Source organism: Astatotilapia calliptera, chromosome 22 (genome assembly GCF_964374335.1).
Source record: "Astatotilapia calliptera chromosome 22, fAstCal68.1, whole genome shotgun sequence".
Lineage (NCBI taxonomy): Eukaryota > Metazoa > Chordata > Actinopteri > Cichliformes > Cichlidae > Astatotilapia > Astatotilapia calliptera.
The window spans coordinates 32,396,206-32,409,226 of record NC_137442.1 but is presented as its reverse complement, the minus strand read 5'-3'; the positions used below and the strand labels follow the sequence as shown (position 1 = coordinate 32,409,226).

The 13,021-nt window shown below is 40.2% G+C and overlaps 1 protein-coding gene across 1 annotated transcript; it reads right to left on the bottom strand.

The window, feature by feature from the left end:
- Positions 1 to 1,304: 1,304 nt before the first annotated feature.
- nrsn1l (neurensin 1-like) lies at positions 1,305 to 11,762 on the bottom strand. Its single transcript, XM_026156317.2, has 4 exons — positions 11,613 to 11,762; positions 8,181 to 8,256; positions 7,115 to 7,267; positions 1,305 to 4,398 (listed from the first exon to the last, which is right to left on the bottom strand). Exons 2-4 carry the CDS (start codon positions 8,238 to 8,240, stop codon positions 3,985 to 3,987), a joined length of 627 nt encoding a protein of 208 aa, XP_026012102.1. The 5' UTR covers positions 8,241 to 8,256; positions 11,613 to 11,762; the 3' UTR covers positions 1,305 to 3,984.
- Positions 11,763 to 13,021: the final 1,259 nt, after the last annotated feature.

Sequence of the window (13,021 nt, the reverse complement as noted above, 5' to 3'; positions counted from 1 at the left end):
ATGTTCAGCTCTTTGTTGGAGCTCAGCTTGGTCTATCACTTGGAGAACTAAAACAATTTCCTAAAAGAGGATAAAACCAGAATACTTGCTTTGTTAAAAATTAATAAAATAATTAGTTAAAATAGGTTAAAAGTCCAAAGACATGCAGCTTGAGGGGATAGGTTAATTGATTAATCCAAATTGCCACTAGGTGTGAATGTGCGAATGAATGTGAGTGCGAATGGTTGTCTGTCCCTGTGTGTTGGCCCTTCGACGGACTGGCGACCTGTCCAGGGTGTACCCTGCCTCTCGCCCTATGACAGCTGGGATAGGCTCCAGCGCCCCCCGCGACCCTGAAAAGGATAAGCGGAAGCGAATGGATGGATGGAGGTTAAAAGTAACAATAAGCTGTTCCAACATTTAATACCCATTAAAAAAAGAAAAGAAAAAAACTTCTCCTTAGTAAAAGTGTGTAGAAAAGATCCATAATTTTATGAGTTTAAAAAATAGGAATCCAGACTAATTATTAGACTTGACTTTGGTTTCACAAACCTAATCTAACTGTTTTTATTTTCCTTTCTTTATGATTTATTACACCGGGGCTTAAAAAAACACGCACGAGTGCACTCTTGGTTGTATTTGTTGCCTAGCAGCATGCACTGTCTCGCTAATTTGCCCTTCACAGTCTGTGGCAATTATGAAAGAGCATTCCAAAGAAAAGGCACTTTCACCCACATTGAAATAATAAAATTAGAACATCAATAGAGACGTGCAGTCAGCGCAAGACCACCGACTGCCGAGCAGCTTAAGTTCATAACAAACAAAAAGGAGCTGAACAGGAAATAAATCTTTGTTCTGATTCAGGGAGCTTTCCTTCCGAAATCAATGTGAAGAAAAAACTGGAAAGACATCCTGAGCAAGCCAAAGAACATCAAACCAGTGGGATTCTTCTTCAGAAGACATCCGCATACAGCATACAGCAGTCTAATTCTTGACGCTTACTGGTTTGATTGACGTATGTAAGGTTAAACAAGTATGTCACACAGAATCAAAATCTCTTGTTCAGATCATGATTGTACATCCTGTGGATTGCTTCTGCCCCACCTCTCCAATACTCTCCTTCTTGTAAACATGAGACACAGTGGACACATTTCCTCTATCGTTACAAGCTCCATAGAAACCACTTAGGTCATATCTCTATGCCTGCTTCCAAGCATACACATACAACAAGTGAATATTGGGTTTAAGCATAAATGGTTTAACTGCTGTAATACAGTCGGACATAACAGAGAGACAAGAAAATATGAATTATTCCAGTTTAAAGATAGCTTTGCATACGTGTCGTTGTGGCACAGATTTATTAAATGGATCCAAACACTTTAAAAATTGCAGATCACAAGTTTATTTTGGTGATTTTCTTTGCACCAGTGACACGAAACCCCATTTTACTCCATTATCTTCACCATAACCAGTAACACAACAAAACAATGAAACAGCAATAGAAACACTCAGTGAAATTACTCCCATTATATCAGGACATCGGGGTTGCTCTTTTTTTTTAAATACTTTTTTTTCTAGGTTGTAGTCTATTTTTCTGAAATTTGAGGACCTAATCAGACAGGGGGCTTCTAAGGTGCCAGTGCAAATTCCTCTCACCTCAGCCCTTCACCACTCACTCGCTGCTACTGTGTCCGCCTGTAAACACAAAATCTGATTGGAGTAAAAATAACGAGAGGGGACGTGAGGGACCAATCAGAAAAGGGTCTTTGTTCGGAGTTCAAAATAGAGCACTTGAAGCCCAACTGTTGCCTGGAGACACAGATTGCAGGCAATTACGCAGCCAGATTACAGTGTGGAGAAGGGAGGTGATACTGTCAATGGAGCACAAATTACTGTGCGTCTGTGCGTGTGGGTGTGTGGGTGAGAGTGAGAGTGAGAGTGCGTGTGACTGTGTTCAACACAGCAGGCTGAGCGTATGTGTAGATGTGTGTAGCTGCAGGTACATAATTGTTAATGATTCTCTTTATGAGCGGAGAGCCAGGATTCACGTGCGGTTCACACAACATCATCACCATCATCACTAAGTACTTTGAAAGCCAGTACCGCTATTTAAAAAAATACAAAACACAAGGCAAAAACAACATGAAATAGGAGGAATAAAAACATACATTTCTAAGAACTGAGTGTATTTTCTTAATGCTAGTGGACAAACACAGTCTACCCGGTCAACAGCTATGTCTCTATGCTGCACTACGAGGTGTTTACGATAACTACGTGCCTTATGGTTCAAGTCTTGGGGCCTAAAAATACCTCTACAGCTTATCTTCTCTGAAAGCTTTTCAACATATTAAACAAAGAGAAGTAAAGATGGAGGCAGTAGATGCCACACCACATTTCTGGATCTGGTCGGTGGTCAAGAAGACACACTTATGTTCATGCTTATGACTTCTTTTCATTTTTTGACAGCATCCAGTCTCATATTAAACACACAGGCTTTCTGAAATACTGCAAATGTACTATATGTTGGGTTACTGAAAATGAGGTCTGATGACACCTTGTCTGAAGCCCTGATGACAACCCGAAAGATGGACATAGTCAGTGCTGGATGGGCCTTGAACCTGCAGTCTTTTCACTACAAGGAGGTGATAGCTGTGAGCTTACTGGTTCAATCACTTGTTTTTTTAGGCATATTGAAAAGAGCAAGTTCATTTAGTAAATTATGGTCATTTTAAGTTTCAGAAAATGTTATGAAGTATTGGCTAATGGCTTGTAAGCGTACAGTTTCGTGGTCAGAGCTATCAATCAGTGGGCGCATCCAGTTTGAAAACACCAAGATGCCAAAAGTGCTAATCTGGAGGCTTGATGAAGTCACGGTACGGACATCCATCTTTTATCATGTCTACAGTTCAACAGGATCACTACATGGGTGTGTTTTATTCACTTTGTTATTTTTGCAATGACTATTAACGTTTGGACTGAGGTTCTTTGCAGTGCTGTGCAACACAAACACATTATCGGTCCTATCGTTCTAGTATCGATCCAGCAACAACACCAGCGTTGGTATCGTTGGTGATTATCAGCCTCTTTCAAACCATGAAGTGAACCGTGGTCCAGCTTCAGGTAATTTTGTCAGTTTGTGCGATGACATATACTCACTCAGAAACAAAAGAGGAGCTTTCTCTGAAATCTTTCTGTCTCTGCACCCACTTTCATCGAATCCACAGCTACACCTAGATAGTGAGCCATTACAGGTACCTGGGCATCACTCTGAACGACAAAATGACACTGAATGATTTCATGTGCAAAAAGCCCAATCATGAAGCTGATTGAAAATGTTTTATTCATCAGCTCTAAATAAACAATGATTTGTTGGTTTGGCAGCCTCGGTGCAGATAACAAAAGACGGTTGGAAAAGAGTGTTAAATGTTCCCAAAACACTGTTGGCATCGAGTTGAATGACATATTTGTAAGATTAGAGCCACTCGGAGGGAAAAGGCCAGTCTGTCCAGACCCTCAAAACTCTCTTCATGCTTCATGCAAGGCTTCGCTCCTTGCTGCGGGGGAGGGGAGAGGATTTGGCTCTTCTTGCCATTTCAGATCATTGCTATGTATCTTTAAAAAAACAAACAACAAATGTAGGTTTTATATGTGTAATGTAAATCTGAGGGGTTTTTTTTTAAGTTTTTTAACATCCTCTAATGTATTTATTTATGTGTTTTTTTCACTAAATCATAATATATGTGGGTTTTCTTGACTGGTGCTTGTAAACAAAATCACATCCCTAGAACTACAGAGAGGCTAGTCAATCCAATCCAGTCCAATCCAATCAAACTGCAGGGGTCTAACTGTAATACTGAGGTGACAAAACAGCCTCCATCTGAACAATCTGCATGTTGAAATAACACATTTCCTTTGACAGAGGTAAGACAAGAAGTTAAGACCATGCAAAAAAAAAAAAGGCCCCAGGACTAGAACAAAAGCCTTATAGCTCAGTCGTGATCTTTTTTAAGAAGCGGGCTGCACATTTTCCACCTTCGACAAAGTAAAGGGCACCTTCCCCTCCTCTGAACCAGGTGGCTTAGTGACCACATCCCTAACATCCTTAAAGCCCCTCCACTTTGACCCACACTCTCTTCTCCCTTCCACTCCCCCTGGTCTGTGGGACAGCCTCTCTTTCAAGTTGGCCTTGGGGAGGATCCAAACAACAACCCCCATTGCAGCCAGGGCAGAGCCGAGGCAGGAGAGCCCAATCCCGGCTGCGGCGCTGAAATGCAGCCCCTTGTTAAAGCTGATGGCCTGCGTGTCCACGAAGAACAGATCTCCCTCTCCGAACGACTCGATTTTGGGAGGAGTGGAGTAGCCGACCGACAGTGTGGCAATACCTGCAGTCAAGATGAGGACACCCAGGGCCAAGGACACCTAAGGGTAGACAGGGTAAAGAAAGGAAGCTGAGGTGGTCATTTTTGCAGATATGGCTATTTAATTTTTGTATAGGTGGCCCTGTTTGCTCAGTGCTCTTCACTACTTGTTAAGAAAGGTCATTTTGTTGTTTGTAATGCAGAAAAATCCCAATTGCCACACGTGCTGACCTGGAATCCCGCTGCTTTACAAATACCAGCACATGACTGCTGTTCATCATGAAGCTTAAAAATGCACTGTATGCACTACATTATATGAGTAAAGTCGCAGAGAGAAGTTTCTGCATTTTCAACCTGAAACATCAGCAGAATTTCACCTCAAAGTAGAAGAAAAACAATGATTAAAAAAGTATAATATTTGGCCATTCGTGTATTTGGGAAAATGATGCAAAATTATACAACCCTGAGAGCACAAACCTCTGCCAAGGCAGCTTACTCTCTGGGCAACATTTACTTTTAAGGGAATAGTATTGTGCTTTCTTTCCTTTGTGCTTTAACATATTTGCAGTGCACTAAAAATTAGAAAAGGACAGCATGATGGATGAATGCTTTAATTACACAAACATTATGTAGGAGTAGGTAATGAAGAAAAATAATAGATAAATAAATGGACATCGGCTTCGGCTTATCAGATAATGATTCTACAGTTGATTTCTAAGTACATAGCCAGCTCATTCTCGTTCTCTTGACAATACTTTCTTTAAAGATGTAACACATTTTGGGGTGAATATGAAAGAAAAAAGTGACATCGGAGGTCCAATGTGTCATGATACTAGGAATCCTCATATATCACCCCCTATAAGTCTATATGTCGGCCATACAAACAATGGCAGTAAGAGACATAATTTTAAATAGTAAATATCATTATTATCTTTTTGACCTTCAGATCGACCTACTGACCTTGAAGGAAAGGTCAGAGGTCAAATATGATATTTGAAACAATAATACAGTACTTTCTATATTTTGACAAAACACACCAAATTTGTAAGCATCAAATTTTTTGTTAGTTTTTGAAATTATTACGTTGACCTTGAAGACCCTTGTGGACGTATGCCAAATTTTAATCGATTTTAATAGATGGAGACTTTGGACTCAACCGAGCAATCAGATGGCCCCACACCTCCCTGAGCCTGGTTCTGCCGGAGGTTTCTTCCTGTTAAAAGGGAGTTTTTCCTTCCCACTGTTGCCAAAGGGGGTCATAAGATTATGTATGTATACGAACCAGCAAGATCAAGATCAACTGAAAGTCACAAAGGAGCCCAGGGTAACAGCTAAACAGCAAAAGGCCTTTTTAAACACTAGCTAATCATTTTTATCAGTCCAACATCAGAATCACATTCAACAATAATACTACAGGTCACCTGGAGAAGCCAGAAGGCTGTTGGAAAAAATATTTTATGGGACACGTCAGACCAAAATAGAACCTCCGGGATTAAATAGGAAGGCTCAAGAGATTAGAAAACACACGATTACAACATGACAACCTTATATCATCTATGAAACCATCTATGGTGGAGGTAGTGTCATGATTTGGGCTCATTATGCTAAGTCTGACAGCTTGTTATCAATGGAACAATCAGTTTTATGAAGTTTACTAGCATGTTGTAATTAAAAATGTCCAGACATTTATCTGATACCTGAATAAAAAAAATAAATGATATATAAATCATTTGCTTTTAAAGGAAGGAGTCAAACCAATGACCTTAGCCCAGCAGAAATGTTATTGAAGGATATAAAGCAGGGGTGTCAAACTCCAGTCCTTGAGGGCCGGTGTCCTGAAACTTTTAAATGTGTCCCTGGTAACCCCTAACCCTACTTAAGTAAATTTAAATAAATGTACGTAAATGTAAGAGTTTGGAAAAATGTACTTCTAAAAATACTTTTATTGCACCATGTTCATTCACTCACGAGCTGCTGTAACATGAATCAAATAGCTGAATTACCACCTCAGCATGCAGTCAAGTTCTATAGAGTCATGCTAATGACCTAGTAAATATATTTAGGTGTGTTGCAGCAGGGACACATGGAAAAGTATCAGGACACCAGCCATCGAGGACTGGAGTTTGACACCTGTGATCTAAAGCATCAGTTTATACGAGAAACTAACTAGTATTGCAGAAATAAAGTTCCCATGTACATAGCATTTGGCCACAGTTGTGAAAATATGTAATGATGGTTTAATTTCTGTAATTATACCTAAATATATAAATATAAACAATATAGACACTTTGCAGAGTTATTACACCGGTGAAGCTCACTGTTGGCAGCTGCAAACTGCCAGTAAGAGGCACCATGTGTCACAGAGGTGACACATTCACTCCTCAGGGCACCACGGGGCTGACAGTGACAAGGGCATCAATGTGTGAAGACGAGGGCTGTCCAGTTTTATGTGGAAGAACTCAAAAGTCAATTCGACTGAAAAGCCAATGAAGTAAAAATGTATATTGATTTTAACTTTTCATGGATTTAGCTGTGAAAGGACCACATCTAATTTTTTTTTACACCGTAAGCCTCATAAAAGAATTCATCCCCTGAATTATTTGATGCAGCTGTGAGTCATATAATGATCCGAGGTCAAGTTAATATTATCAATATTATTTTTGGAATTAAAATTTTAGTACCAGAAACACAGTAAAAGAGGAAATGTAGCACTTTATTGTGCCACAGGAAACATTTGAAAACCATGTCATGGTATGTACAGAGAACAGTAGCTTTACCTTCCAGACTGCTGAGTTCCACCACAGGGCTGACCTCTGGCTCTGGACGAACCCCCGATCCTCCGGGTCTCTTTCCCACATGGAGGAGGAGCACTCTTCATAGAAGTGGTGCAGATAGGAACGAACCCCAAAACGAAGACAGCTTGAACCTGCCTGGAAGGAAGTTGTGACCAAAACGAGAGAAAAAAAATCACATTTGAAATAAACACATGAATCATCGTAATTTTTATGGACAGAATTTCTAGGCATAGCCAAGTGGCGGAAGGCTTTCGCTTAGTTGGTCTCAGCATCTGATCTCTGCTTTTCACAGATGATGTGGTTCTGTTGGCTTCATCAGGTGATGGCCTCCAGCTTGCACTGGAACGGTTCGCGGCCGAGTGTGAAGCGGTGGGAATGAGAATCAGCACCTCCAAATCTGAGGCCATGGTCCTCAGTCGGAAAAGGGTGGAGTGCCCACTCCGGGTCAGGGACGAGCTCTTGCCCCAAGTGGAAGAGTTTAAGTATCTTGGGGTCTTGTTCACAAGTGACGGGAGAAGGAAGCGGGAGATTGACAGACGGATCGGTGCTGCAGCTACAGTGATATGGACGCTGTACTGGTCCGTCGTGGTAAAGAGAGGGCCACTCCTCACTTTATCTCTAAGGTTATTTACCGGTCGATCTGCAACCCTACCCTCACCTATGGTCACCAGCTGTGGGTAGTGACCGAAAGAATGAGATCGCGGATACAAGCGGCAGAAATGAGCTTCCTCCGAAGGGTGGCTGGCCTCTCCCTTAGAGATAGGGTGAGAAGTTCGGCCATCTGTGATGGGCTCAGAGTAGAGCCAACTTGTTTGGTATATATTTTAATTTATCTTAGTTTCCAAGATATAGTTATCAATCCATCAGTCACAGTGCCAAAGTAATTAGCAGGTATGTTCAGACTATTTTTGCTACAACTTTGTTATTGTTACACTGACTTTCACGCAAACATTTTCCTTATGAGAGCTTCCTGTCATCTGCCTAACTCCAAAATCACTACTTCAGCTGTAATCAGATCAGAATGATCACCAGTGTTAGCGCAGCTCACCTCACTGCCGGAGGATTCTCCTCCTGAGCCAGAAGCACAGGCCTCGGAGCACAGAGCCATCTCTCTCCTTGTACACCTACAATAAAGATAGAAATTCATACGATAAGAATGGTGATACACAGCCAGCCGTACTTCTGAACAGACTGATTTGTGTACATATCAGCTGCCTGGCTGTGAACACAGACATTGTTTATCTGCTGAATATGGATTCCCTGCAATAAAAACCTTCCCTCCCTGCAGAGACTCGTCATAAATCCTTCACCCGTGTCTTCAGGTTGCCCCAGTTATTGTTGCCGCATGTGAACGATTGACGGCCACCGCGGCCCTGAGGTGACTCTATCACCACCCACGGATGAGTCACACATATGCAAGTGCGTGTACACTGTATTCATGTCCCTCTGTTGTTATTCTCCTAAGGCTGTTGGGTTGATTTATTTCATTCTTCAAACTGTTTCCCTGAGCTGTGCACAAACGCCAGAACTCAGTCTGTAGCACAGCAGCGGTCTAATCCGACTGCAGTATCAATCCTGATGACTAAATTTGCAATGACAAAATGATGGAAAGAACTTCCTGTTCAGGTAACGTTACATTATTACCTTCCTTTGCTGCTTAAGCTGAAAAGAATGAGTTACTAACAAAAGTGATCCAATATACCACATCTCTGTTTGGTGTCTTTATAGCTGTAAGTTGATATGATAAAAATAAAACTAAGACACAAAGAAAGCATGCTGGAGCTGAACATGATGCGCAGCATGTTTTTTATCTTATCCTATGTAAAGCACTGAGAAAAAGGGTTTTGCAAAGCATTTGCCTACATTTTCTTTCAAATAAACAATTCAATAAGGGAAGACTTTGCCAGCCAAGGGTCTATTTCTATGGTTTGATACCCTGTTTTATCTTTCACTGGAACATTACCCTTAATTGATTGTAAAGTTGAGATAGTTAGACGTATGAGCCCCCTAAAACACAAATTCAGAAAATAACAAATACATATTTTTATTTCCACCTTTACTTTTAAATGTGTCTGCAGAGCAGTGATTACAAACCAATTACATTTACTAACCTTCACATTTGTGGCAGCATCTTTAGACTTTTGAGCTTTTATTGTCATTGTGCAGTTTCTTGCACAGCGAAACTGAGTAGGTGGACCACAAAGGTGCAAAAGTAAAGGAAACAATATAGAAATGGGAAAAAAGCAATATATATGTATACATATATGTGAGTAAACTATATACATGGTGTATGCATAGAAACATTGAAACAGAAACATTGTGGGGCTGTATACAAGGGCATACTTTTATCTCATAATATACTCACATAACAACTATAGTTACTGGTTATTTATTATTATCCCACTTTTTCGTGTTGCAATATTAATTATAATGCTATAAAATACCATGTCTGACTTTATGCAGTATTAAAAATCTAATGATAAACAAGTGTATAAAATTGGAGCGCTTATATTTAAAATTTTTTATCTACATTTGGAATACTGGGAAGTTTAATTTTACATTAGCAAAATTTTGATTGCAGGACAGTGCTAATGGTGTTTTTATTTATGTAAGGGAGCTCAGTAGTTCATTCACCACTGCTCAATAATTCAGCTATGCTTTAAGATAAAAAAAAAAAGCCACTCATAACACAATAACTCAAAGTTTACTGTTTGTTCGTTTTGGTTAATTAAATTTTAAAACACTGATACTCTAGTAATTTTAAATAGGAACACTTTGAAGCACTAGTAAGGTCAGAGCTACGGGAGCCACTTCTGATTAATCCCACTGTGCTGAAATTGCCTATAATAAAGCCAGAGGTGGAGAAGAGGGCATCCCCGAGATGGTCCTCAATGAATAAAGCTAAAGGGCTAAACTAAAACTAGACACTGAAAGCAGAGTTAAAGGATTGTCTCGTTGTGGTGGTTAATGGTATGTGCAGGGCTTTTAAAACATAGTAGTTTCAGTTCTAAGGCCCAACTTTTACTTTGAAGGCTCTCCGGTTTTTGTTGCATTTTTCAAGTTTCAGTACCACTTGGTGGTTAATCAGCGAGTGTTTGGAGACAAGTGGCCATTTTCCATAAACACTACAGGCAAGTGCAGCAATGTGATAAAAGCACTCACAAGGAGGTTTTTGGTTCATCACCCTATTTGTGACTAAACCTTCAGCAACGTGTTGGGAAATAGACATTTTTCCCCAGAGCAGTTGTCAGGGATTCACTGACTGGTCTCTAGTGCTGTCTGACTGAGACCTAAGGCTCAATGAAAACTTTTTAACAAAAACTGACAAAGCAGTCCTCTACGTACGTGGAAGTCCACTGATATTCTTCATTATAAGTTCTAAGATTCAATTCAATTCAGCTTTATTTATATAAAATATATAAATACAATAGTAGAAAGAAAACACCAAACAATCACTTAAACACCTATGAGCATGTGCTTGGGGGCAGTGGGAAGAAAAAAAACCTCCCTTTTAACAGGAGGAAACCTGAGGCTCAGGGAGGGGCAGCCATCTGCTGTGAACAGTTGGAGGTGAGGGGTGGAAGACAGTGGAAGGGAGCCAGAGAATAGCAATGACAGCGAGAGAAAAGTGAAAAAAGGTGAAGAAGAAATACTCAGTGCATCATGGGAAGCCCCCGGCAGCCCAGGCCTACTGCAGCATAACTAAGGCAGATTCCAGGATCACCTGATCCAGCCCTAACTATAAGCTTTATCAAAAAAGACATTTAAGCTTCATCTTAAAAGTAGAGAGGGTGTCTGTCCAAAACCAATCTGGGGGCTGGTTCCACTAAAGAGGGGCCTGAAAGCTGAAGGCTCTGCCTCCCATTCTACTTTTAAATACCCTTGTAACCACCAGTAAACCAGCAGCCTGGTTTAACCCAACTAAACACTTATTGTTAAAATCAGAATTGAACACTATTGACCTTGCTTACTGTTTTTACTACTGTTGTTGTTGTTGTTATTGTTGTTTTTAATAGTATGGCCTACATAATCAAAAGGGTCGTTAAAACAAGGAGCTGTCCATGGTGCTAGTAAGCTTGTCTCAGCTTTCCAGACAAGTAAAAAACAAACAAAAAAACACACACTTTTTATCTGACCGTTTCTTATAATGCTAAAAAGAATGCAACAGGCTATTTACTGGAGTACACCGATGCAGGAAATATGATTTCAAATTCATTGAATGCTCACATTGAAACGGGAAAAGAAAAAAGGTCGCCCTCAATCTCACTGCCGACATTTTCTTCTAAACGGTCATTTCAACTCACAGACGCAAACTAACCGCCGGCACTGAACACCAGTGAGTCATCGCGGCCATGGAGCCTCTCAGTCCATTTCACACTTTTTCTCCATCGCACTTCAGCTACGGTGATCTTTCTCTTTCCTCACAGCCTCCTTCTTTTGCTGTAACCGACTTTACAAGCAATGAAGGACGCAGTCTTACCCCTCCTGGCCGGAGAGCTCTAGGTTCTCACTGGGGATCCATGTGCTGTCGGACCGCTGGATCTCCAACGCTGCTGCTGCTGTGAATCAGCCGAAGATAGACACTGAGCATGCGTGAGGATGGGGGGAGACAAAAACGTGGAAACTTAATTAAATACGACATGTGCTAATCTACGATCTCTCATTTTTGGGAAAGATGTTGAGTATTTACTCCGCTGTTTTGTCTTATGAAAATATGGAAACATCTGTCCTCACAATGAATCACATGTTTTAACCAGATAACACGATTTCATCTTTAAAGTATGAGTGACTGCTGACCTTTAACTTTCTTCACATAAATAAATAAATAAATCATCAAATCATGCGGAATTTAATCCAAAAAAATCAGTAAAATTTACTGAAAGAAATATTTTATCCCTTTATAATTTTTTTAGTATGAAAAGGAACTCCTTGTTTGAAAAAGAAAACACAGTATGCCTACATATACAGCGAAAGATTAAACATGATCCTCTCTGAACTTGTCTGGGTGCCACAGATTCACTACCTGCCTGAAGAGAGAAAGCCAGATTAAGACCCCTATATAATTCTTCCCATTCTCATAGTGGAAGTTAAGGACTGTTATCAGTTCAGCTGGGATGAGCTGTCTGAACCCCCCCGGCTCATTTTGCACCTGTCTAGATGTTATCCTTTTGACGTTTGTTTAGTCTGAAGGGCTTTTTGCCGCAGGTGCTTTAGGATTGCTTCAAACTTTTCTTGACTGACCTCATCTTGACCCTCTGTCCTCTCCAAACTGCCTTTGAGTAAAGAAATGTTTTCCACACGGCATTCTGTGTTTATCCGTTTCAACATAGCAATTCAATTGTGACATAATATGTTAAAGAAAAGAAAAGAAAAAAGCTCAGCCTTTTTGGTGTAGAAGAATTTGATTCACCTAAACTCCATTCAGCACTTTTGAAATGAACATGAATGAGCATGAGTCAGCGAGCATGAGCAATGAGCATAGTGTGGTCAGGAGGTAGAGAAGAACTGAGAGGACATTTTATATGAATATTGGTTTCAGATTGGTCAATACAGGAAGAATCGCTGGCTGATGATGCTTTAAAGGTGTACACTGTGATCAGCTGATCTCAAAATCAATGACAATATTATGTGTACCTTACACATTACACACTTTATACATATCCATTATATGTATGTTACATTTACAAGTTTAGACATGTGTAGGGTACATGTACATTTTATGGGTACATTGTTTAAATGATCTGTACCTCATGTGTGCATTACATATATATTATATGTGTATGTTATAGGGATTACATGGTAAATGTTACAGGGATTACATGTATATTACATGCACGTTACATGTGTACATTGTTGAGATGGGTACATTGCAAGCACTTTACCTGTATG